Below are 24209 nucleotides of genomic sequence, written 5' to 3' on the forward strand. Positions count from 1 at the left end.
GAGTAATAGTGACTAAGTATTGCTCTAAGGAATCTGTGTGCCATGTCTTAATTTGTGTGTCACTAAATCGATTGGAACCGAATCAAACAATATGCGAAGATGTAGGATTTAACATGTAAAGGAGAAGACCGGTCTTTCCATTCACTTTGTCTGTCGCCAATTTTCCAAGTTCACTTTGGTTATTCGGTTTGGTTTTAGCTTTGCAAATCGTTTTGTTCGGGGTAATAATAATAATGATGAGTTGAAACCAACGGTTCTTTTCAGAACCACCCAAACTCATTTTTAGAGATTAGCAGTAACATGCTGTATTGCAAACCTCACTATATCGCGATACCACCATGCAAAGTTTCATAAATTAATAAAATAATATTTTATTCATTTATGTAGCGCAAAATAATTCCAATATAATTTTGTTCAAATGCGCCGAACAATAAAATATTCACAATTTTGTTTTCAAAGTACACTACAAAATAGCATTCGGACATCTTAAATAACACTGTTTCCATTCCAGTCTCTTTAAAAAACAAACTGAAGAAGTAAATTGTTCTTGCAACAATGAACCACCTTATTTGGTCTTCGTGATCGATAACCAGTGAATAGAAGTGAAGTAACTCATCCCAAACAAACAGTGATATTTTTTTCGTTTTGAGTTCTAAAAATCTATTCACAATACTGTTTTAGTGTGAGTTCGGATGTAACCGAACTCAAACGACCCAATTCTTCCGTCTTTTATGGCATTTTATTGTGTTTTGCAACGGTGTGGATTTAAGTATTTCGATACCATCAATGAAGCGTTTTTAGTTGACTTTTTTTTTCGTTCTTGGCTCAAAATCTATTCATTACTTGAAAAGCTTGAGGTCGGTGTAACCGAACTCTAATAAACCTACTTCTAGTGTATATTTTATTGCATATTTTTACCGGATTTTTTTTTACGGTTTAAGTTTAATAAGCATAGAGACAACATTCATGAAGCATTTTCAATTATGTTTTTCTTTCTGAGCTAAAAAACTATTCACTGTGAACTTTACATAGTCGAGTTCGGAGTGTAACCGAACTCAAATGACCTACTTCTTTTTTATTGCTTTATTGTATTTTGAAACGATGTGGATTTAAGCATTTTGACAACATCAATGAACCGTTTTCAGTTATGTTTTTCTTTCTGAGTTGAAAGTCTAATCACTGAAACCTTACATATTGTTATAGGTTAAGTTCGGACTGTAACCGAACTCAAATGACCTACTTCTATTTCTTTTTAATGTCATTATTGTAATTTTGAAACGGTGTGAGTTTAAGCATTTTGACAACATCAAATAAGTCTTTCAGGTGCCCTGTGGTTAAATTTAGCACTCGTGTTCGTCTAGACAAGGGATGCGTACCTTGCGTCGCTTCTTTTTCCCTCCAGGGTTATTCAGCCAGCCTGGTTATAAATTATTTATTTTCATACGTTATGGTTGAATTATTAATAACATATATAGGCTATGCTGACAGTATGCTGTGGATGTATTATTGATAACATAATGCTGACAGAACGTCGTCTGTTACAGGCGCATCATTAGTTCTTTTGGCATGGTTATTGTTTGTTGATAACCACTCCCAAATATTTGATTAAGGGAACTATCCCTAAGCAAGATTAAAGGCAGTGGTAATTACTCAACATTATTATTAGCATAAAACCTTACTTGGTGACGAGTAATGGGGAGAGGTTGATGGTATAAAACATTGTGAGAAACGGCTCCCTCTGAAGTGACGTAGTTTTCGAGAAATAGGTAATTTTCCACGAATTTGATTTTGAGACCTCAAGTTTAGAATTGGAGGTCTCGAAATAAACCATCTCAGCGGTTGCACATAACTTGGTGTGACAATGGTGTTTTTTTTCATAGTTATCTCGCATCTCCGACGTCCAATCGAGCTAAAATTTTCACAGGTTTGTTATTTTATGCATTTGTTGAGATACACCAATTGAGAAGACTGGTCTTTGACAATTGCCGATAGTGTCCACTGTCTTTAAACACATTGAAAATAAAACAATAAATTAAAATTAAAATAATAAATTGAAAATAAAAGCAAGGGCGTCAAATGATAGAATCCAGAAAAAAAAAACTTTGTTTAACAAAGTTTTTTTTTTCTGAAATTCGCCTTTTTACCCTGTGCGCTGTATTGTTATTATAATAGTATAAAATCAATGATGCTAATAAGTAAACATTTTAGTGAATTTTGTGTTCGTGAATCAGCATCATCCAAACGCTATCCCGTTTTGCACTTTTTTTCGAGTGGTCGTCCACTCTTTCAGATTGAAGTTTGCATCTTTTTGAGTGATTTGAGCTCAATTGGTAATGAAGTTGCGAGAAAATGATGAAAGAAAAAAAAACCTTGTTGGACGAAGTTGTGTGCTTTCAGATAGGAATTAAAGACTTTTGGCTAGAAGTATTTTGTTATTTTAGTGAGAAATTACTTCTTTCTCAAAATCTATGCCACTTCAGTGGGAGCCGTTTCTCACAATGTTTTATACTATCAACAGCTCTCCAATGCCCATTACCAAGTCAATTTTGAAGTTAATATTTGTTTTGAGTAATTACCAAACGTGTACCTTTCCTTTAAAAATATACTGAGAGTAAAAACAAATTCACAGATTAAAATAAGATATAAAACAAGAGGGTTTAAAATAAACTTGCAAATTGGTTTGTTTAGAAATAAGTATTGAGATATCTCTCTGCTGAAGCAATAGACCCTCATCACGGTGCAGCCATCTTGAACTTTCCCTATTGATATCAATGTAACAAAACCGAGGCTGGAAGTCAACATAGTCTGGTTCCTATTTACCAATTAGCATTTATTATTGTTATTCGATACAAGGAACATGACCAAGATGGAGGCAGCATGATAAAGGTCTATATACCTTATGCATTGACGTCATCCAGCCACCATCTTTGAGGTCAAACGGTGACGAAACAATCGAAACGCACTTAGATTGGCCAATGAACAACCTCCTTTTGACCTCAATGCGGGGGCGCCGTACTGAAATGACGTCATGTGCATAAGGTCTATTGATTCCTGTTCTTTTCCCAATTGAATTACAGAGTTTCAAAACAAGTGAATGTTGAACAGATGAGACCCCAGAGGGCAGTATAGAGAAAACTGGGCAATAAATTATGAACAATGGTTCAACGAGTCATCATTTTCATCACTCACTGAAAGGCTGCGACCGCATGTTATAATGCGGTCCACCACTCATCAACATGTCCACGTCAGTTGATGGTGAAACATCTGTAACAACTTGTCATTTCATGTTTAAAAACCGGCAAGCTTTAAGTTGTTTTTCTATCCGGCTATATTATATCATTATTGTTTTTACGATAGTGAATTCATCTCAGGAAATGTATTTTTACACAAAGCCGTCAAAAACCTACGCTGATAGCCACATCGACGTATTACATTACTCTGTTGTTTGTTTTCTTTGAAGTGATGTGTGTGGGGACTCGTACAGGAATCAAAACTGTAACATCCTTAGCACCCGTCTTGTCTGTAGGGGAACGCTAACCTCCACGCGGCGTCAAAAACAGCTTGCGTGTTTACCATTCCAAAATATTTTCAACCGCATAGAGTTGTGATTCGGGGAACATCGCATAGATTGATTTCATTGGGAAGTGACGTTCATTTCCTGTCATATCTATTCTGTTTTGCCATCAAAGTAGCAAAATATCAAAATGAAAAAGAAAATCAAAAAAAAAAAAAAAATCACCAACTGATGTGTGTTATATGCATGTGACATGGAAACTGCTTCCCTCATGAGACCTCCGCTACGTTTTATATTCTCGATTTTATTTTTAAGGGTATTTAAATTATCTGAGAGTACAATTTCAAGGTTTTATATTAAATGATGTTCTAAATGACCGTACTCTTATAAGCGCTACCAAATGTCAAGGCTGTGTTTTTCGGCGTGTATGGCAGTGGACACTATTGGTCATTACTCAAAATAATTATAAAACCTTTCTTGATTACGAGTAATGGGGAGAGGTTGGTAGTATAAAACATTGTGAGAAACGGCTCCCTCTGAAGTGCCATAGTTTTCGAGAAAGAAGTATCTTTCCACGAATTTGATTTCGAGACCTCCGATTTAGAACTTGAGGTCTCGAAATCAACCATCTAAACGCACACAACTTCGTGTGACAAGGTTTTTTTTTTCTTTCATTATTATCTCGCAAGTTCGATGACCGATTGAGCTCAAATTTTTACAGGTTTGTTATTATATTCGTATAGTAAGATACACCAACTGTGAAGACTGGTCTTTGACAATTACCAATAGTGTCCAATGTCTTTAAATACTACATAATGCGGCGCAATAGGTTCACCATGTTTATTCATCCATTGTATCATGTATATTAATATAGGTTTTCTCTGTCAAATTCGGTAAATGAGCAGCCAATTTCATTTCCATGCGTTCGAATCAAAGCTGTTTTGCCTCTCCAGTTGCGTTTCAAATTCAGAATTCGGCCATTTAATTTCGCTTTAGAGTCGAGTCAAATTCCTTTCATTTAGCACTCTGTTCAATGGGAGACTTTTGGGACGCTTGGTGGCAGCAAACTTACCAGGTAAAATCCATTGATCTCGGTAATGTGTGCATGCTCAGAACTACGGCCGTGTCCGAATTGGTGACTTTGGCTATAGCTACGGCTAGATCAGCGCGAATAGAAGAATAGGCAGACGCGCGCGATCTAGCCGTAGCTGTAGCCGAAGTCGCCGTTTCGGACACGGCCTTAGGCCGTGTCCGAATTGGCGACTTCGGCTACAGCTACGGCTAGGGCGCGCGCGTCTGCCATTCTTAAACACTGGTAGACGCTCTGATCTAGACGTAGCTGTAGCCAAAGTCATCGTTTCGGACACGGCCTTAGTTAACAATGGAAATTTACATGGTTAGTCTGCTGCCACCTAGCGTTCCAAAGTCTCCCATTTAGCATATGGACATTCCTTTTTGTGACACACACGCCTCAAGAAGCGAATTTGAATGCTGCTTTGATGAATTTGTTAAACTGAATGATTATTTGTTAAATCGAATGACGCAACATTACATTTGACTAATCATGAAACGAAATCAAATTACCCTTTGCAATAGTATTCGATTTCGCGCGGAATAGAATAGCTTGGTGGATAAATTGGCTGCTCATTTGCCGAGATTGACCGAGAAAACTTATAAATAACCTTTAAAAGATTCAGTGTTGCATTCACCTTACACAATATTTAAAAGTGGTATCAACTCTGATGTTTGTAACCGCATCTCTGCCCCTTTTTGGATGTTTTCAGGATTACGACCCATATTTCTTGAGGCGTGCAACATAATGGTGTTAGTTTATCTTTCACCTGGGGTTAGAATGAAATATAATAAAATTTTGTTTGTGTCGTACTTTTGATTCTTTGTTCTTATTTCAACGATTGTAGTGGAGACACCACGTTCAGGTATTGTTAGAGACTAGGCGTTCGGATCACTTGCTTAGGGTGGGGTATCAATTGCGTAGTTATTAAACGGGGGCGTGTATTATTACTCGACCTTGTGGTTTGCTAAAGCTGTAATTCAAAAGGTTACTAAATGTGGTTTTGAAGGTTTATCCCGTTAAAATTTCAGGAGGAAATTATATTTGATTTTTTAAAAGGAGTGGCCTTACACGGTAGCTTGAGCTGACAATGCCTTATATTCAGATATGTGTTGGTCGTAATAGAAATGCATTCAAACTGGTTGTATTTATTACAGTAGGTTTAGCTGCATGTTACGCAAGCATACACGTGAAAAAATTTTGCGGTAAAAATATCACGTTTTGACGTGAAGTTACCACTTTCCACGTCAGGTACGTAAGTGCAGACGTCATACGTGATCATGCAATAAGCCCAAAGTGGTGACGTCACATAGAAACGGCACCACTTTCTGACATTCGCGTACACGTTTTGCTCGCGTAACGTACAGCTAAATCTCCCCAGTATTAGTTACAGTCGGACGAAGAAATGTTGTTGCTTCTTGTTTGATGATGCTGTTTTAATTGGAATTGTTATTGCTGTCAAGCTTTGTCTTTTTTGTTGTCATTAACGATGTTGTTGTCTAGAGAGGCGTTAACTGTTTTGGTTCACGTTTTTAAGACTGTATACGTCTTGATTACTGCAATAGTTTGGTCTTAACCATTGCTTCGTCCTTCGGGTGAGACGTTAAGCCGTTGATCCCATGTAAAGAACCCAGTGCACTTATCGAAAAAAGAAGGGGTTCGCCCCGGTGTTCCTGGTCCGATCGGCAGCACATTGCGCCACAGCACCTTGTAAAGCATTACATGGTGCTATCAGAATAATATCTCATAGTTCAAACGAAGTCCCACATCTGGCAGGAAATACTGTATGTCCACCGGTGGTATGTCGGGGCGCCAGGAGCGTCACTGGGTGACGGACACGTGCGCTAGAAGGAGCCACAATTATTATTATTAATGATCTATTGACCTATTTTTCACGAACTGAAAAATAATGGCAAGTGTATGTTTGCGATTTCACGACAAACAAAAAACCTGTCTAACCTCATTGCTTATTGCTTAACTTTCACAAGCAGTCCAAATCACAACTTTGTAGCAGTGTTGTCTTCACTGTGAGAGCGAGGTGAAAATACCATGAAACTTTGAAGATGGGATTTTAAAAAGTGCTTACCTTTTATTAACGCCATGTTTTAATGTTGTGACGTTGTGTCAGTTTGTGGCGTCGGTAATATCCATGTAAGAGATTTTTGAAATTAGTCAAAGTGTGATTTTCTGATGACGATGCCTCTTTTTTGTTTAATTACAGCTAGTGATCTTAGGCTTCATGTTATTTTGTTCCTCGACGCAAATATTCAAAAATGTCGACTCAAGACGGCCTTCTCAACGTAACCACTGCTATCCCGAATGTTACAGAAGCTTCAATGGATGACGGGGGAGCCAGTGTGTATACCAAACTGGTTCCCGCCTTAATCGGCATTATAACCCTGGTTGGATTGGTTGGTAACTCGATCGTCGTCTACGTCATCGTGTGCCAGGGACATCTGAAGACGGTTACCAACTATTACATTGTGAATCTTGCCATAACTGACATATTCTTCCTGGTGTTCTGCGCACCTTTTACTGCGTCGATTTATGCAACGCCGAGTTGGCTGTTTGGTCGCTTCATGTGCAAGTTTGTCTTCTACATGATGCAGGTAAATATATCTTCTTCTTTTTTTTACATTTTATCTTATTTTGTCTCATGCACCGCTCCATACTTTTTGCAAATCCGAAATGCAAATCGAATTTTGGTGACCGATAGTCGATACGTTTTCCTCTTACAATATAGAACTTAATCACATGACGTCATTTCAATAGGGCGCCCTTACCGAGCGGTAAAAAGGAGGTTGTTCATTGGCCAATCTATGCGGCTCTAAGATGGCGGCTGGATGACGTCAATGCATCAGGTCTATTGTGTCAATACCTTGACCTTTGACACCAAGTAACAATTAATATAGATTAGCGCCGATGTATTAAAAGACGCATTTACTGTGATACTTATGTTAAAGGCACGTCACAGAAATAGTTTTTGCTAACAAAACATTTGCTGCCAGTGTACGCCTTTTGTAATCCAGCATATACAAAAACTGACAGACCTGTAGAAATTTAAGATCGATCGGACATCTGTGTCACGAGAAAATAGTGAAAAACCGATAGCATGACATCGGTTAAAAAACAAAATGAATACAACGCTCATTGAGTGATAGACTCCACGCAGGATAGTTATTTATATCTCATCAAAATATGACATTTCAGGCAGAAATATTTCATAATCATTAGACGGTGTAAGTTTTTTGTAAATCTGTGACCGTTGACGAGATTTTTTTTCTTACAAATTCTGTAATGTTCTGTAATAGATTAGCGCTGATGTACCAACAAAAACTATTTTTTCCTGGGAAATTGTCAGTTTAAAAGATGTCCATACATCGCTTTATCACCCATCAGCGACGTGTTCTTAGCGAACGTCACCGCCACTTATAGTGTTTATCCAGTCACAGTGATGATAAAATAAAAAGAAAAATACCTCAGCAACCAACCAATGATGAATGGTGCTATTAGTAGTCGTTCTGTGAAACGAGGGTGAAACAGATCAATCAGAAACCTCAGTCTACTAGAAACAATTATTTATCTGCTCAGATGGACTTGCTTCTACTTCAGTTGATTCATATTTTTTGAAGGACTCCATAATGGACGAAAGAAGTCAGTTCTTCGTTTCTTGGATTCTCCTTGCGTTATTCACTCACGCAAATATGATAGCCTTTTTTTTTAAACACAGCGATTCATATTGTTTAAGGATCCACGATGGACGAACGAAGTCACTTTGATATTTTCTTTTGATTGTCCTTGCGTGAATGACGTATGTCTTGATTTATTTCAAAAGCCATTTGCAGGTTAGATTTGAATAATGTTTGGTACCATGCCTAGCGAGTATAAATATTGAAGTAATGTCTGGTGCAATGATTTGCTTAGTCACAAGTTACCACTTAAATAACACAGAACAAAAGTAACTTCAGTAGTGTAAGACAAAAATAATTTAAGTGGGTGAAAAGAGAGGAACTGTACCGATAGCTATAACGTCCATTACGACAGTTGATGCCATGGCAGAATTTCTTTTTTGGATAAAAATGGTTAATTTAGTAACCGTTCTATTCTGTATTTCTAATAGCTGAAACAAGGGTAAAAGTAATCAAGCAGAAACAGTGGTGAACTGCAGACAAATTACTTTCTGCTCAGTAGACTTACTTCTACTTCAGTTGATTCATATTTCATATTTTTGAAGGACCCGTAATGGACGAAAGAAGTCATTTAGTGATTTTCTTGAAGAGTTCCTGCATGCGTGCTCGTAACACTCATGTGATACTTTCTTGCTGCTTTTCAAATGCCTTTTATGATTGAGATTTGGATAATGTCTCGTGTAATGACTTTTTTAATCACAAGTCACCATGATCAGAGAAAAAAAAACTTCAGTGTAGTGTAAAAAGAAAAGTAGTTTCAGCTGACTAGCAATACTTACCGTTCAGCTAACAGTTAAAGATACAATAGTAAACAAAATACCCCACACAACACAGTTCATTTGTAGCCGTTCTGTCTTTCTTAGCTGGAAAGTCGGTAAACAGAGATCAGTCAGAAACATCTCAATTACTAGAAAAGATACTTATTGCTCAAAGTGGACTTCTATTTTCTTCTACTTCAGTTGATTCATATGTTGAAGTACCCCGTAATTGACAAATAAGTAAGTTCTTCATTTACTTTGATTTTCCTTGCGTTAATAACGAATAATGTAAAGCTCTGTGAGCATTGTTTTGATGAACATTTGACTCATATTCTAAGGACCCCATAATGGACGAAAGAAGTCGGTTTCTTTGTTTCTTGGATTGTTCTTGCGTGGATAACTTCAAGACAGTGGACACTTTTGGTAATTGTCAAAGACTAGCCTTAACAGTTGGTGTATTTCAACAAATGCATAAAATAATTACCCGTTGAAAATTTGAGCTCAATCGGTCATCGAAGTTGCGAGATAATAATGAAAGAGAAAACACCCTTGTCACACGAAGTTGTGTGCGTTTAGATGGTTGATTTCGAGACCTCAAGTTCTAAATCTGAAGTCTCGAAATCAAACTCGTGGAAAATTACTTCTTTCGCGAAAACTACGTTACTTCAGGGCAGCCGTTTCTCACATTGTTTTCTACTATCAACAACTCTCCATTACTAATTACCAAGTAAGGTTTTATGCTAATCATTATTTTGAGTAATTACCGATAGTGTCCACTGCATTTTAACACTCTCAAAAAACATTTGCTATGTAGATTTGAATACTGTCTGGTGCTAAGACTCGCTTTGTTAGCTGCAGACAGAGCTTCGAATTAACATAAGTTTAATTTAAATATTACGTGTATACGGTGTTGTAAAAAACATTCAATTCCATCATTGATTTGGTAAATGATATACCAAAATGATTGATTGGTTGATTAATTGATTGATTTACTTAATCATGTCGAAACAGAATTTGTGTAAAGAGTGGATTAAAGGGAGTGGATTAAAGGCAGTGGACACTTTTGGTAGTCACTCAAAATAATTATTAGCATAAAACCTTACTTTGTAACAAGTAATGGGGAGAGGATGATGGTATAAAACATTGTGAGAAACAGCTCCCTCTGAAGTGACATAGTTTTCGAGAACGAAGTAATTTTCCACGAATTTGATTTCGAGACCTCAGATTTAGAGTTTGAGGTCTCGAAATCAACTATCTAAAGACCATCTAAAGACAACCATCTAAAGACACGGAACTTCGTGTGACAAGGTTTTTTTTTCTTTCATTATTATCTCGCAACTTCGACAACCAATTGAGCTAAAAATTGTACAAGTTGGATATTTCATGCATATGTTGAGATACACCAAGTGAGAAGACTGGTTTTTGACAACTACCAATAGTGTCCAGAGTCTTTAAGAAGGTGTTGAAATCTGTTTTATTTCGAGGAAATACATCGTGCTTAATCTCGCGTACCACTTTGATTACAACCAACGGCCAAGAAAAGATTAATCTTCAGAAACACTTTATGCCCGTAATTTGGACAATTATTCCCGATGATTGTAACTGGAGACCTCGCCTGCCAGCCTCCTCATTGCCCAGCGCTTCCCCCATGAGATTTCAGTAATGCGCTTTACGCTTAGCTAAATAGAATGTTGTAGTGATGCGTAGAACACGACGCCGTCCGCAGGCGCGGTGCAACGGTAGGGGAGTCACCTTGTGGGGTGGTACGTCTAGTCAATTTAATCATCCCGTACAATAACATTGGAGCACGTAGGTGCCTTACCTACGGGAAATAAGTCATTAATATTTAAAAAACTAAGAGGGATATTAATGGGAGCTTTGCGCCAACTAGTTAAAGGGTAATGACGGATTTATATTGTGTTTTCTAAATATGTATTTAATTTTAACACGAGTATATTAAAATATTACCTCATTCAACAAAGCATACATTTTATTTCGATACCCCGGCAACCGAATGAAGTAGCTGGGTTTTATTTGCAGCGTCGTCACTTTCTTCATCTTGGAAGTCGTGAAATATTTTTGAAGAACTGATATTTAAAGTTATCATTAGCTTCCTGTAATTATTTTGAAGTACACCGAACTAGCTTGTTTTTATTGACTTTCGTTGTTAGTGTGTTGTTGTTTTTGCTTCTGCTATTGTTGTTGCTGTTGCTGCTGCTGCAACAGTCGTTGATGCTATTGGTGTTGTTTTTGTGTATGTTGTTGTTGTTGTTGTTGTTGTTATGTTGTTTTATAACATCCCTTACAAATATTCTGCCTGTTCATTGGTTTAGAGCGCGTCACATAACATGTCTTAGTTTTGCTATAGACGACTGCCGTGTGATAGTGCATCGGTTTGCCGTGCGCTAGTTCGAAGACTATCACACGGCGTGCAGTACCCAGACGTCCGTTGCAATCTGCATTCGCGTCGTCCGTGGATTGTAGCATTAAGGTCTGTAACTTAATAGTACAGTATTTAGAATCGTTTGGGGTGTTATAAAACAAATATTGACTGCTTTTATGCGTGCAATATTATTTCGCCTCGGAAAAATAGAACGCTCCGCCGATCACCTCGGGAGTCATAGGGTGCGTTCGTTTAGCTTCCCTGGGTCGACCCCGGTGTGTGGCGGGTTTTTTTCCAGGACAAACGTTGGTAATTATGTGCACACGTTCATCCTGGAAAAAAAACCCGACACACACCGGGGTCGACCCGGGGAAGCTAAACGAACGCACCCATAGTTTTAACCATAGCACTCGAAGCAGTCAATATTTGTTTAATATACAGTGATGCTACTACTGCTGCTGCGGTTTTTGTTGTGTTGCAGTGGTTGATGTAGTTCTTCTTGTTGCTGCTGCGGTTTTTGTTGTGTTGCAGTGGTTGATGTAGTTCTTCTTGTTGCTGCTGCGGTTTTTGTTGTGTTGCAGTGGTTGATGTAGTTCTTCTTGTTGCTGCTGCGGTTTTTGTTGTGTTGCAGTGGTTGATGTAGTTCTTCTTGTTGCTGCTGCGGTTTTTGTTGTGTTGCAGTGGTTGATGTAGTTCTTGTTGTAGTTGCTGCTGCTGTTGCTGTTGTTCTAATGCTGCTGCAGTTGCTTTGTTATCGATGTATCTCGTATATTTTTTTCCGACAAACAAAAACTTGCTAAAACAGAAACGATTGAACCTGATCCGCATATCCTGCAATATTACATTATGTATAAATAAAATAATAATAAATACACAGTTATACACAAGAAATAATATACGGTTGCTGGAATTGTTAACGACTGCATGATAAGCACATTGTGTATACATGATAAGCACACTGTTAAGCGGATTGCTAAGCAGGATTATGTGTCATTGCTCCCAGTTAGTCTGATCTTTGCAAGGTAAAAAAAAAGTCCTCGATCTGGCTCAAGACACGTACGCAAGGAGGCACACGTTGCATCTGTCAAGACTTACAGTTTTAGCCTTGGGGTTAGCTTTTTTAGTGATTTCATTATTGGTTCTGACATTATATGATGTTTGAAGTAGGCAGCCAGTGCAAGACAAATTATCAGAGGCAGGAAATTGGAGGTATCGTGTACACCTAAAGGACGCCTGCAGCATTTCGGTTTAAACACTGTTAAGACCACTGATTAAATAATGATCAGTTCTGCCTTCGAGACTGTGAGTTGAAACACTAATGATCGAGTCTAACTGTTCTCGCAAAGATAAATTAAACACCTATAGAGGACAATCAGTGTAATACAATGTTATACATGGTAGTTCAATCTTAATTAACTGCCGTTATTTTGTTTGAGTGTTTCATTAAATCTTAGCTGATCTCCCACGATGAACAAGGCCGTCGTAGTCGCACGCGATGAAGTCAGTTAAAAGGCACTGGACACCTTTGTTAATTGTCAAAGACCAGCCTTCTCACTTGGTGTATCTTAACATTTGCCACACGAGTTGTGTGCTTGATGCTTGATTTCGAGACTTTATCTGTGGTCTCGAATGAAATTCAAATATTATTTAAATAAGAAATTACTTCTTTCTCAAAAACTATTTTTATTCTCACAATGTTTTATATTACTGATTCGGGGGGGGGGGGGGTAGTAGAATAGAGAAAGACAGTTCTCTAAAGAAAAAACTCTACCTGGCAAGTAGATACACACATGGTGTTACCGCAAACCATTATTGAAGTTCATACTAAAAATATCATTCTGTTTAACAATCCCATCTAAAATGAAGTCATGTTCAATGAAACTGTCTTAGCAAACAGTAGCCCACTTTGCACAGAAAAGCCTTTATTGATTTTGGAAGCTATAGTCTGATCCATGGTGGTAAAGTTTTAGCAGAAGACAAACATACATTTGTTAGTGTAACAACTGCATGTACGTCACAGCCATTTGCACACAGGGCAATGTTTCATCCCCTTTTTCTACCTCCGGTCCCCTATGACCTCAACTAAATAACACCAGGTTAATTCGATATGGTGTTCAAATCTAGCAAACCCAACGACAGTTGTTATGAAGAGTCTATTGACACATGCATTGCGCTTAAAGCCATTGGACCCTTTCGGTACAGAAAAAAATAATAAAAAGTTCACAGATTTACAAAATAATTTACAGGGTTTACAGAAGGTAATGGTGAAAGACTTCTCTTGAAATATTAGTCCATGAAATGCTTTATTTTTTGAGAAAACGGTTAAACAATATAAATTCTCGTTAGCGAGAATTACGGATTTATTTTAAACACATGTCATGACACAGCGAAACGCGCGGAAACAAGAGTGGGTTTCCCGTTATTTTCTCCTGACTCCGATGACCGATTGAGCCTAAATTTTCACAGGTTTGTTGTTTTATAGAGAAGTTGTGATACACGAAGTGTGGGACTTGGACAATACTGTTTACCGAAAGTGTATAATGGCTTTAACATCCGAAGTGGTTTGTATCCCATCCATATAGGAAATTGTATAGTCCAGGAGAACTGATGAACATGAACCGTGACATTGAGTACATCTAACATTTTTTTGCTGAAATGAGTCTTCCAGGGGGTCCCTTTTAAGAATCTGATGCATGCCCATCTGGCAGGGTTGAGCATTTTTTGTTATTGCAAAAAAATCACTTTTCCCATATGTTTGTGTACAAACGCTCATCAATGTGTTTTATATGATAACGACAAAACTCTTCACATGTTTTCTCGACAAGGAATACTTTCAGGTGTGTACTAACCAGATTTTACACGTAGATATTAATTCAGACACGTGGTTAATAATACTATTTATTTAATTTTACCTCACTTGGGTGAAATTATGTAATCAATAGGTTACTTTGTTTCTGATCTAACCTTTGACCTTGGCGCAACATTTCTATGTATTTATAATATGATTAAACTAACAAAAAAGAGTCCAACATGAGTGGTTTACCCTTAAAATAAAATAAAATTCTAAGGGGGACAACATCTTGTTATAATTGACCTTCATAATATACCAGTCGTCCTGCTTCTCAGTAAAACAATATCCATGCCAATGCATCAAGCCATTTGCAGTTTTTGGGGTGTGTGTGTACCTAAAACAAAGTTTTGTGGTGTCATATTTAACTATAGTTATACAGTGATGCAACTATCTCAATAAAAATTTTTAGTCTCAACCAAATGCCATCAACTCTAGCCAAAATTACCATTCAACTGTTACTGCTCCTCACCGATGAGATATAGATGCCATGGTCAGATGCCATTCTGATGAGCGTTTGTTATAAATTGATAGAAATGTTGCGAAATGTTACACCGGGCCAAAGGTCAGATCAGAAACAAAGTAACCTAGTGAGTACGTAATTTCACCAAAGTGAGGTAAAAGTAAATAAATAATATTATGAACCACGTGTCTGAATTAATATCTATGTGTAATATTTTTGCAATAACAAAATATACTCAACCCTGCCAGCTGGGCATGCATTGGAATTGCATACTAGACACCTTGAAGAACATATTTCTGCAAAAAAATCTTAGTTGTACTCAATGTCACGCTTTACCTAAATTTTGGGGTTTGGCTCCTGGGATCGATTTCACAAAGAGTTAAGACTAGTCCTAACTTAGGACCAGTCCTAGGAGATATACAAATTGCATGGATAGTCCTAAGTTAGGACGAGTAACTGGTCCTAACTCGAGATAAGACTAGTCCTAAACTCTTTGTGAAATCCACCCCAGGACTAGTATATCTCTTGATATGTGTACTTCACAATGTTTTGACAACGGGTGAAAATGAGTTTCGTTCCGACCGCGCAATACAAAATGGCCATGCACCAAACAGTAGAGTTCTCATAGACTCATGGGGTCAGAAAGGGATCAGAAGACCGGACGGTGTTACAATCTTTTAGGTAAATAAGTGCCAAAGATTGTTAACTGAAATGAGATGCGGTTCGTGTTCACTCTGGTTGTTAGGCTTTTCCCCGTAGCCATGGATGCACAATTCATTCTTCTTCTTCGTTAAACTGTATTGTCCAAAGGCCCACACTTCGTGTATCACAACTTATATCTAAAATAACAAACCTGTGAAAATTTAGGCTCAATCAGTCATCGGGGTCGGGAGAAAATAACGGGAAAACCCACCCTTGTTTCCGCACGTTTCGCCGTGTCTTGACATGTGTTTACTATAAATCCGTGATTCTCGTTGTCAAGAATTGATAATTGTTTCAAAGTTTTTTCAAAAAGTAAAGCATTTCATGGATTAATATTTCAAGAGAAGGCTTTCACCATTACCTTTCTTGATTACCTTATTAAAGGCAGTGTACACTATTGGTAATTACTCAAAATAATTTATCATCATAAAACCTTTCTTGATTACAAGTAATGGGGAGAGATGGATGGTATAAAACATTGTGAGAAACGGCTCCCTCTGAAGTGACGTAGTTTTTGAGTAAGAAGTAATTTTCCACGAATTTGATTTCGAGACCTCAAGTTTAGAATTTGAGGTATCGAAATCAAGCATCAGAAAGCGCACAACTTCGTGTGACAAGGGTGTTTTTTCTTTCATTATTATCTCGCAAATTCGACGACCGATTGAGCTCAAATTTTCACAGGTTTGTTTTTTTATGCATATGTTGAGATAAACCTTTGACAATTACCATTAGTGTCCACTGTCTTTAAGTAAAATATCAAGTAAAATCATTGACCATGTAAGTTTATATGTGAATCTGCGATCCTAGATGAGTGGTTTTCTATACCAATTATTTTATCATCATAATTAGACCATGGTAGTTTATATGTGAATCTGTGATCCTATAAACGAGTGTTTTTCTGTAGCAATTATGTTAAGTTCCTTTAACACAAATTCATTCCAATCGCAATTTAAGACTTGTGGACTTTGGGCAACAATTACTCTTCTCTTTCTGGAAGATTGAAGGGGAAACATTCCCGTGTTGTGAAGCACCCATGTAATTAATCAGAATGCCCATACAATGTCTGATTCGATGATTACTTTATGTCACTCCCGAGGTGTTAGAAAAGCGATTGAGATTTGTGCCTAACAACATTGTAGTGCCTCGCAGTCATCGTGTGCAATTTGAATTTGATTTAAGAGTTGTTGTACAATACAATACAATACAATACAATAATCTTTATTAGATCCAAAAAAGGGTAATTCAAATGCTCGCTTACAGTAAAAACAGTAACACATTAAAAACATTACAAAACAGACAATGGCTATATACAATTACAAGAAAAAAAAAAACTAAAAAGCGATAAGAAAAATTCCGGAGACCGGGCGATAAATTTATAATAAATTTTTAAAATTGAGAAGAAAACTACTGGAGCCTGGGTGACAATTTATAATTAACGTTTAAAATTGAGATTGTGGTGTGTTATTCCACGAGGGATAAAGGAGGATGGGTGCCGGTTTGTCGCAGAATATGGCACTCGCATACGACCAGACCTAGGGATCAACTGACTGGCAAGCGCATCATGAAGCGGATGGTTAGCATCATTCAGTAGCATTGTTAACTTGCCAGCCAGCAGATCCCCATATGCTGTGTCAACAAGCGGCCGCGACCCCCTAAGAATCCTTCCTGCTGCTTTTATCATTCTATTTATGCGATCCTTTGCAATCCCACGTACATTTCCACCCCAACAGACCAAGCAGTATGACCAAACACTAGCAACCACAGTGTCGTAAAAAGTAGCTAAAATTTTACGATTGACATGAAAAGAATTTAATTTTCTAAGACAAAACATACGAGAATTCATTTTTTTTTAACAATGGAATCTACATGCTCATGCCAACACAGTTCATTGTCAAATACGATACCCAGATATTTATAACAAGTTGTACGTTCCACTGCCCTGTCTTTCAAGATCACAGGCTCTGGTTGACGGCGTGATTTCCTATAATCAATAACCATTTCTTTAGTTTTAGAAACATTTAGTTGTTTTTTAGCTTCAGTTTTACAAACCATTCTTGGCCTTGATGACGGTGTTTGGTGATTATTGTCAGGGTCTTTTTGGCAATCCTTTAAAGGAACACGTTGCCTTGGATCGGGCGAGTTGGTTTTTGAAAAGCGTTTGTAACCGTTTTTTATAAAATGCATATGGGTAGAAAGATGTTGTAAAAGTAGAATACAATGATCCACACAAACATGCCTCAAAATTGCGTGGTTTTCCTTTTACCTCGTCGACTAACACGTCGGCCATTTATGGGGGTCAACATTTTGACTCCCATAAATGGCCGACCGTGTTAGTTCGCACAGTAGAAGGAAAACCACGCAATTTCGAGGCAAACTTGTGTGGATCATTGTATTCTACTTTTAAAACATCTTTCAAACCATATGCATTATATACAAAACGGTTACAAACGCTTTTGTTTTGACCAACTCGTCCGATCCATGGCAACGTGTTCCTTTAATTTAAGTTTAATGAAAAGCCTTAAGAAATGTGTAAAATGGTTAATCAAGTTACCATGGACCTAAACAGCTACTTGAGCAAACGTGATTTAATTGGATTGCTATTGGGACTTGCTTATTATGTGTTTGTTTTTCATTTAAATGTTTTTTCCTATAATATCTATACACTTCCGAAATTCTTCGTAATTATCGACTTAAAAATTAGGCCCAACCTCAAGTTTGTTTATCAAAATAAACTAGAAACACATCTACCGTTGACGGCGTTTGTCAAAATGACAGTACTTTGACGTCATGATTGGGATCTTGATTTTGCTGTAACAACATTTGTTTGTTTATTACTATAAAGTTTGTTTATCAACATAAACTAGAAACACATCTGCCGTTGACGGCGTCATGATTGGGATGTTAATTTTGCTGTAACAATATAAAAGCGACTGTACAACGGATCTTCCACAATTATGATGTTAAATGGGTGACGAACGTATGGATGTAACAACACTGTTCATCACTCTATGGCTGTTCACGAATCTTTCTAAAAAATTACAGCGAATGGTTATCAAAATGATTGTTTCTTTCAAACAAACCTGTTTAATTTCAAGTGAACTAAATTTCCTTATCGACTGAAGTCATTTAAAGTCACCCGGAAATATAATTTTGTTTCTTCAAACATTTAAATTTTGTTAATAAAATGGAAAGTTATTTTTTAAACCTTAGTTGACTGTTTATTCATATTCCACTCATCAAAACACATTTTAGTGACAAAGGCTTTATTTTGACAAAACACCACTTCCAGCAGGTGACTTTAAAAAAAAACATTTCAGGAAATATCACCCGTTGACGGTTATGGGGTGTTATTCGGTGTATTCTATAGTTTGATAAATAAGTAAAAGAAAACGGGAAAACAAAAACACACAACAGAATATTTGTCTTTTGGGGAAGGGGGGGGGGGGGTTAACCCCGGCGTTTCTCGTTCATATTGCAAGCACCCTTGCGTGCAATTTTCCTCAGGCTGGCGGGAGCTACCGTGATAATCATAAGTTCCGTTATCGGAAATTTATAACAATTATATGGCACCATATAATGTAATTTCATAATTCACTTCTTGAAATAAAAACAACCCGTGGTTTAAAACGAGATTACTATTTCTTCTTCCTGTGAAACTGAGAATATTTCCACAGCATTCAAACTTAGTCCCTGTTAAAATCAGTAATTGTCATACAGCTCAAAAGTATGACATTCATAATAAGGCAACTGAAAATACCAATCTATTTTCAAATCATTCAAAGCAGATAAAGCTTTTATGGACACAGAATTATGAAATATAATCTTTTTGGCAATAGGACTGTCGGATAGTTTGATGATGGCAAGTGGGTAGCGTTTATACCTCAGTTATTTTCATATCTGACGATAATAAGAAATTAACACCTTTTTTAAATGTCAGAAGTGATAAGTTTGGTGATTGTGCTCGAGCAGTCAATAAGTGGATTCACGGTGAGGAGATAAAGTACGATCAAGCGCTTGGGATCGATCACGATCCAGTGTCACACAAAGAGATGGTGAGACAATCTCCTGGGAACGAGGAAGCTTGAAGGATCACTCAGCATTGGGTTAAAGGCAGTGGACACTATTGGTAATTACTCAAAATAATTGTTAGCATAAAACCTTACTTGGTGACGAGTAATGAGGAGAGGTTTATGGTATAAAACATTGTTAGAAACGGCCCCCTCTGAAGTGACATAGTTTTCGAGAAAGAGGTAATTTTCCACGAACTTGATTTCGAGACCTCAGATTTAGAATTTGAGGCCTCGAAATCAACCATCAAAACGCACACAACTTCGTGTGACAAGGTTTTTCTTTTCTTTCATTATTATCTCGCAACTTTGACGACCAATTGAGCTCAAATTTTCACAGGTTTGTTATTTTATGCATATGTTGAGATTGACCAAGTGAGAAGACTGGTCTTTGACAATTACCAATAGCGTCCAGTGTCTTTAAGCTTCTGGAAGGACAGTTTTTATTCCATTCGGAACCAATGGTGTGAGCATCAAGGTATCAGCCAAGGGAAATGCCAAAGCTCCTCGTGATTGAAATAGCTTGAAATTTTCAAACTGAAGATCCCATGTCCACAGATGTCTGAAGCCATGAGCGCGTACAAATAGGACGCGCAATATTGAAAAAAAAAAGAAAAAAGAAAAAAAACACGGGCCAAGCTAGCCAGAGCTAATTCCAAAGCCGAAGCCGTCGTTTCGGAAAGGGCCCTAGTCTTGGTTCCAAGACCTTCTCATGGATTTGTTTTTCCAGTTTAGCTATACCATGCATGGTAAGCGCGCCGTATCACCCGCTAGCTTTGCGCAAGTCTATTCCTGGTTTGATTTCTACATAATAGGCTCTTTTCGAAACTACGGTTTCTGCTTTGGATTCAGCTTCAGGCTCCGTTCTCCCGTCTGAAGCCCTAAACGTGTACCGCAAATCACGAGCAAATTGTCAAAACAACCGCGGGGCCAAGCTAGCCTGAGACGAATCCAAAGCCGAAACCATGGTTTCGAAAAAGGCCACAGTCTTCAAACGAAATTAAATCAAAAAGAAAAGCGCGCCCTCTGTCGGGTTATCACGTTTACATTGCGAGTATGAGATAGTGGCGTCTTGTAACAAGACTACCGGGACCCAAAATGTGTCATGTAGCAACACAAATCATATGTTTATGCATTTTTTAACAAACGGTTACAAACGCTTTTCAAGGACCATTTCGAACGATCCAAGGCAACGTGTTCCTATACGGTTCGCTGAAACATGTTGATAAATCTGACATATAAAAAAAAATCAATACAATGATATTTTGTCACACAGTAGAAAATTCACTAGCGACTGCTGCAAAAAGGAAACTATCCACAATGAACACCAGTAGTAGCCTGTAGACGCATCTCAGTATGGCTCAATCTAGGACTTTTGTTCGATGTGGTGTGTTTTGCATGATCACCATCGTCCTTATACTGTTGGTGTTCTCGCTAAGCATGAATATTACGATGTACAACTCTGTCCACCAACATAAGCGGAAATCTCAAGATTTACTGGGTAGAGTGTTATATGCTTATAATAAATCTAGTAAAGCTTCACGCCACAGCAACAGCACCACTGTGGAGCATCGGCTGGATAAGTACGTCTTAAAGAGACCTGAGGCGGGTAAGAACACTTTAATTTTGATTTAAATGTCTGGACATGTTTTGTCATTACCAAAGACCATGTTATTCCACTTGGTGTGTCCCAACATATGAATAAAATAAATAAACCTGTGGAAAAGTTGGCTCAATTGGTCACCGAATTTGCAAGAGCATAATGAAAGAAAAAAAACCCCTGTTTTCCTTTTGTGCTTTCAGATGCATAATAAAGGCTTTAGCTGAATTATGTTATTATTTGAGTGAGAAATTACATCTTTCTCGAAAACTAAGTTACTTCAGAGGGAGTCGTTTCTCACAACGTTTTATACTATCAACAGCTATCCATTGGTCGTTACCGAGTAAACTTACATGCTAACAATTATTTTAATTTTTAATGTCCAGTATTTTTGGCGGTAACCATTGCCTCGAATGCAAAATTTGCATATAGTACCATTTTAATTTGTTTATACGAAGTAATTGTCAGTGAAATAACCCGAGAGTTAAACCAGTTCCTGTCTATGATGGACAGTGTAACAGATGCACAAAACCAGCTGGGACTCCCACTGACAATGCAATGAAAGCAAACAATTATAGATTTGTGACAACATTTGTTTTACTGGTTCGACATGCATTTAATTCAAGATTGCCTGGTCGATACTAGTATGAATAGGCATTGTGAACGTTAAAAGTACCACTATTTTTGGCGGGGGGGGGGGTGGTAAGGGTAAGGGTTAGGGTCTTAGGGTTAAAGACGTTATGTGCTTCACCGATTTGTTTTTCGCAGCCGATTTCCGAGGACGAGTATTAAACTTCTTGTGAAATACGCCCGAGAACGATTCAAGAACAAAGTTTTATTCAAAAATGATGTTTTATTTTGTTACCCTCTAGGACCTTTGAAGAAAGTTTCCCCGACTGATTCTGAAAATTTTCGCAAGGTCAAAGTACTTTGCTGGATAATGACGTCACCAAAAACTTTATACGCAAAGGCTCTTTACATCAAACAGACGTGGGGTCCACGCTGTGACGTCACTCTCTACATGAGTAGCAAAGCTGATCCAACTTTTCCAGCGATCGGACTTCCAGTGGAAGAAGGACGCCAAAATCTTTGGAATAAGACCTTGAACGCCTTCAACTATATCTACCAGAACCATTTCAACGACGCTGATTGGTTCATGAAGGCTGATGACGACACTTACGTCATCGTAGACAACCTGCGCTACTTTTTGAGCGACAAAAACAGCAGTGAGGGCGTTTACTTCGGTCACCATTTCAAGACGTTATCAAAGAAAGGGTACATGAGTGGAGGCGCGGGGTACGTTATGAGCAAAGAGGCACTGAGGTTGTTTGGGACAAAAGGGAAAAGTGATAATGCGTGTGATGTACGTTCCGGGGCTTCGGAAGATGTTCAGATGGGGCGGTGTTTGACGGCAGTTGGCGTCCATCCTGGAGATTCCAGAGATTCACAGAAGAGGGCGCGATTTCTCCCACTGGCACTCAGAGACTTTATTCAGGGGCGTCTCCCATACTGGTATCATTCATACAAGAAGTATAACGTAGCGAAGGTAAATATTGCTGTTGTTAATATAAGTTGTTGTACATTTTGGTTTGCGGATGGGACGTTAAGCCGATGATCCCGTGTATTGTCACGATTTTTTTCTTTAAACGTTCCTTTTAAATTACATCTGTTGGAAATATTATACTAAGTTACAATAATACTAACACTTCCCTGATGTGACGTAACATTATGTTTCATTTGTGTTCTTTGCCGCAGGGTCCCGGATGCTGTTCCGATTACCTCATCTCCTGTCATTACGTGACGCCCTCAAATATGCAGATGTTAGACTTTTATGTTTATCGTCTCCGCTCAGCTGGGAACGATGGTCAACACATTTACCGGGTCGGTAATAAAACTGTTCCAATATAGCTGATGACAGCAACTAACTTCTGAACTAGACAAGATGGTATTCCACATAACGTCCAAACAGCTGTTACAACAGACACATCCAAATCAGCTCTCAAAACACATTATTGTGATATGGACATGTGAATTTGACCACAAGGCACTTTTTACGATAACTATTTTATTAAATATCACGAGCAGTGCACTTGGAGTGCAGCTGACTAGAGTGCAGATTTTTTTGAGCAAGCGCCACGAGCGTCTGCATTGGCGGATACCAGCGCTGAAACTTCGATTATTATTATTATAATCAGGTGTTTGTGAACAAACAACAAACAGAAAAGCTGGTCCATTTTATTTTACTTTGGTTGACCGCTCCAGACAATTGCAGTCAGACTGCATTAAAAACAGATTACCCTCGACACTCGACAGGCCCTTATTTTGAGACGATATGACCTATGTTAACATTTAAACCGCCCTCTGTTGAAAAAAACACTTTCCACGTCCTGTTTCGCCGGGCAAAATAACGCGTAGTCATGGTAAGATTTCGTGTACTTTCTAGCTGGTTGCCCATAAACACAAAGGTTTTGCCCGGCGGTATGCGCGCAAATCATGTTATGGTTTTCGAGTGACGTCAGAGGTCACATCATCTTCGGAACTGCTGGCTCCCATTCGGTGATACTCGTCCATTAAATCGTCTATCATCAAATGCTTGTTTTGAGAACAAATAATAAGTTTACGCAAACAAAATGCATCATCAATGTATGTATAGTACGTGAGAAACTCATGCAACATTTTAATAAATACCAATAGTACAACAATAACAACTAAATCAACGCTTTGCAACTTTAAAAGCCGTAAAACAAAACCCAGAACACAACCAATTCGTCCCTGATACTCTTTCCATTTCACACAAGATTCCCAAACCTGCAAAAACGCTGTCCAGCAGAATGTCTTAAACCATTACCATTGTGTGACTGATTTTCACAGTATAACCCTCCTACTATAGTTCCCCTTAAAACTCTTAAGCAATTTCCCTACTTTTACACTATACATTTATTGGACATTAACAATGACTGTTTCTGTCGCCCAAGTATAGGGGATTCTAGATCATGTCAATAGCTATATAAAACAAGCTAAATTATTTGGGGTACCTTGGACTGACATACCATATCAATTGGATGTTTCTTAGGAGTATAACTGATTACCAAAAATCCACGTCAAAATCTGTT

At 37.9% G+C, this 24209-nt stretch overlaps 2 protein-coding genes across 2 annotated transcripts in view; both read left to right on the forward strand.

Moving 5' to 3' along the window:
• LOC139949190 (G-protein coupled receptor 54-like) overlaps positions 1 to 24209 on the forward strand; it is a 68612-nt gene that overhangs the window by 20681 nt on the left and 23722 nt on the right. The window contains exon 3 of the mRNA XM_071947586.1: positions 6808 to 7195. Coding sequence (XP_071803687.1) covers positions 6860 to 7195 — 336 coding nt within the window. The 5' untranslated portion in view covers positions 6808 to 6859. The remainder of the gene's footprint in view (positions 1 to 6807; positions 7196 to 24209) is intronic.
• Positions 20949 to 23207, forward strand: LOC139949136 (glycoprotein-N-acetylgalactosamine 3-beta-galactosyltransferase 1-like). The gene is made up of 3 exons (XM_071947542.1): positions 20949 to 21105; positions 21969 to 22642; positions 22852 to 23207. The coding sequence occupies exons 1-3, from the start codon at positions 20949 to 20951 to the stop codon at positions 23002 to 23004; spliced, it is 984 nt and encodes a 327-aa protein (XP_071803643.1). The 3' UTR covers positions 23005 to 23207.

This window comes from Asterias amurensis, chromosome 16 (genome assembly GCF_032118995.1).
Source record: "Asterias amurensis chromosome 16, ASM3211899v1".
Lineage (NCBI taxonomy): Eukaryota > Metazoa > Echinodermata > Asteroidea > Forcipulatida > Asteriidae > Asterias > Asterias amurensis.

Bases quoted from the DNA above. Each gene is read 5' to 3' on its own strand.
- LOC139949136 (XM_071947542.1), top strand. From the start codon at position 20,949: ATGTACAACTCTGTCCACCAACATAAGCGGAAATCTCAAGATTTACTG. The intron at 21,106-21,968 runs GTAAGAACACTT...GTTACCCTCTAG, and splicing joins CTTAAAGAGACCTGAGGCGG to GACCTTTGAAGAAAGTTTCC. The intron at 22,643-22,851 runs GTAAATATTGCT...TCTTTGCCGCAG, and splicing joins AGAAGTATAACGTAGCGAAG to GGTCCCGGATGCTGTTCCGA.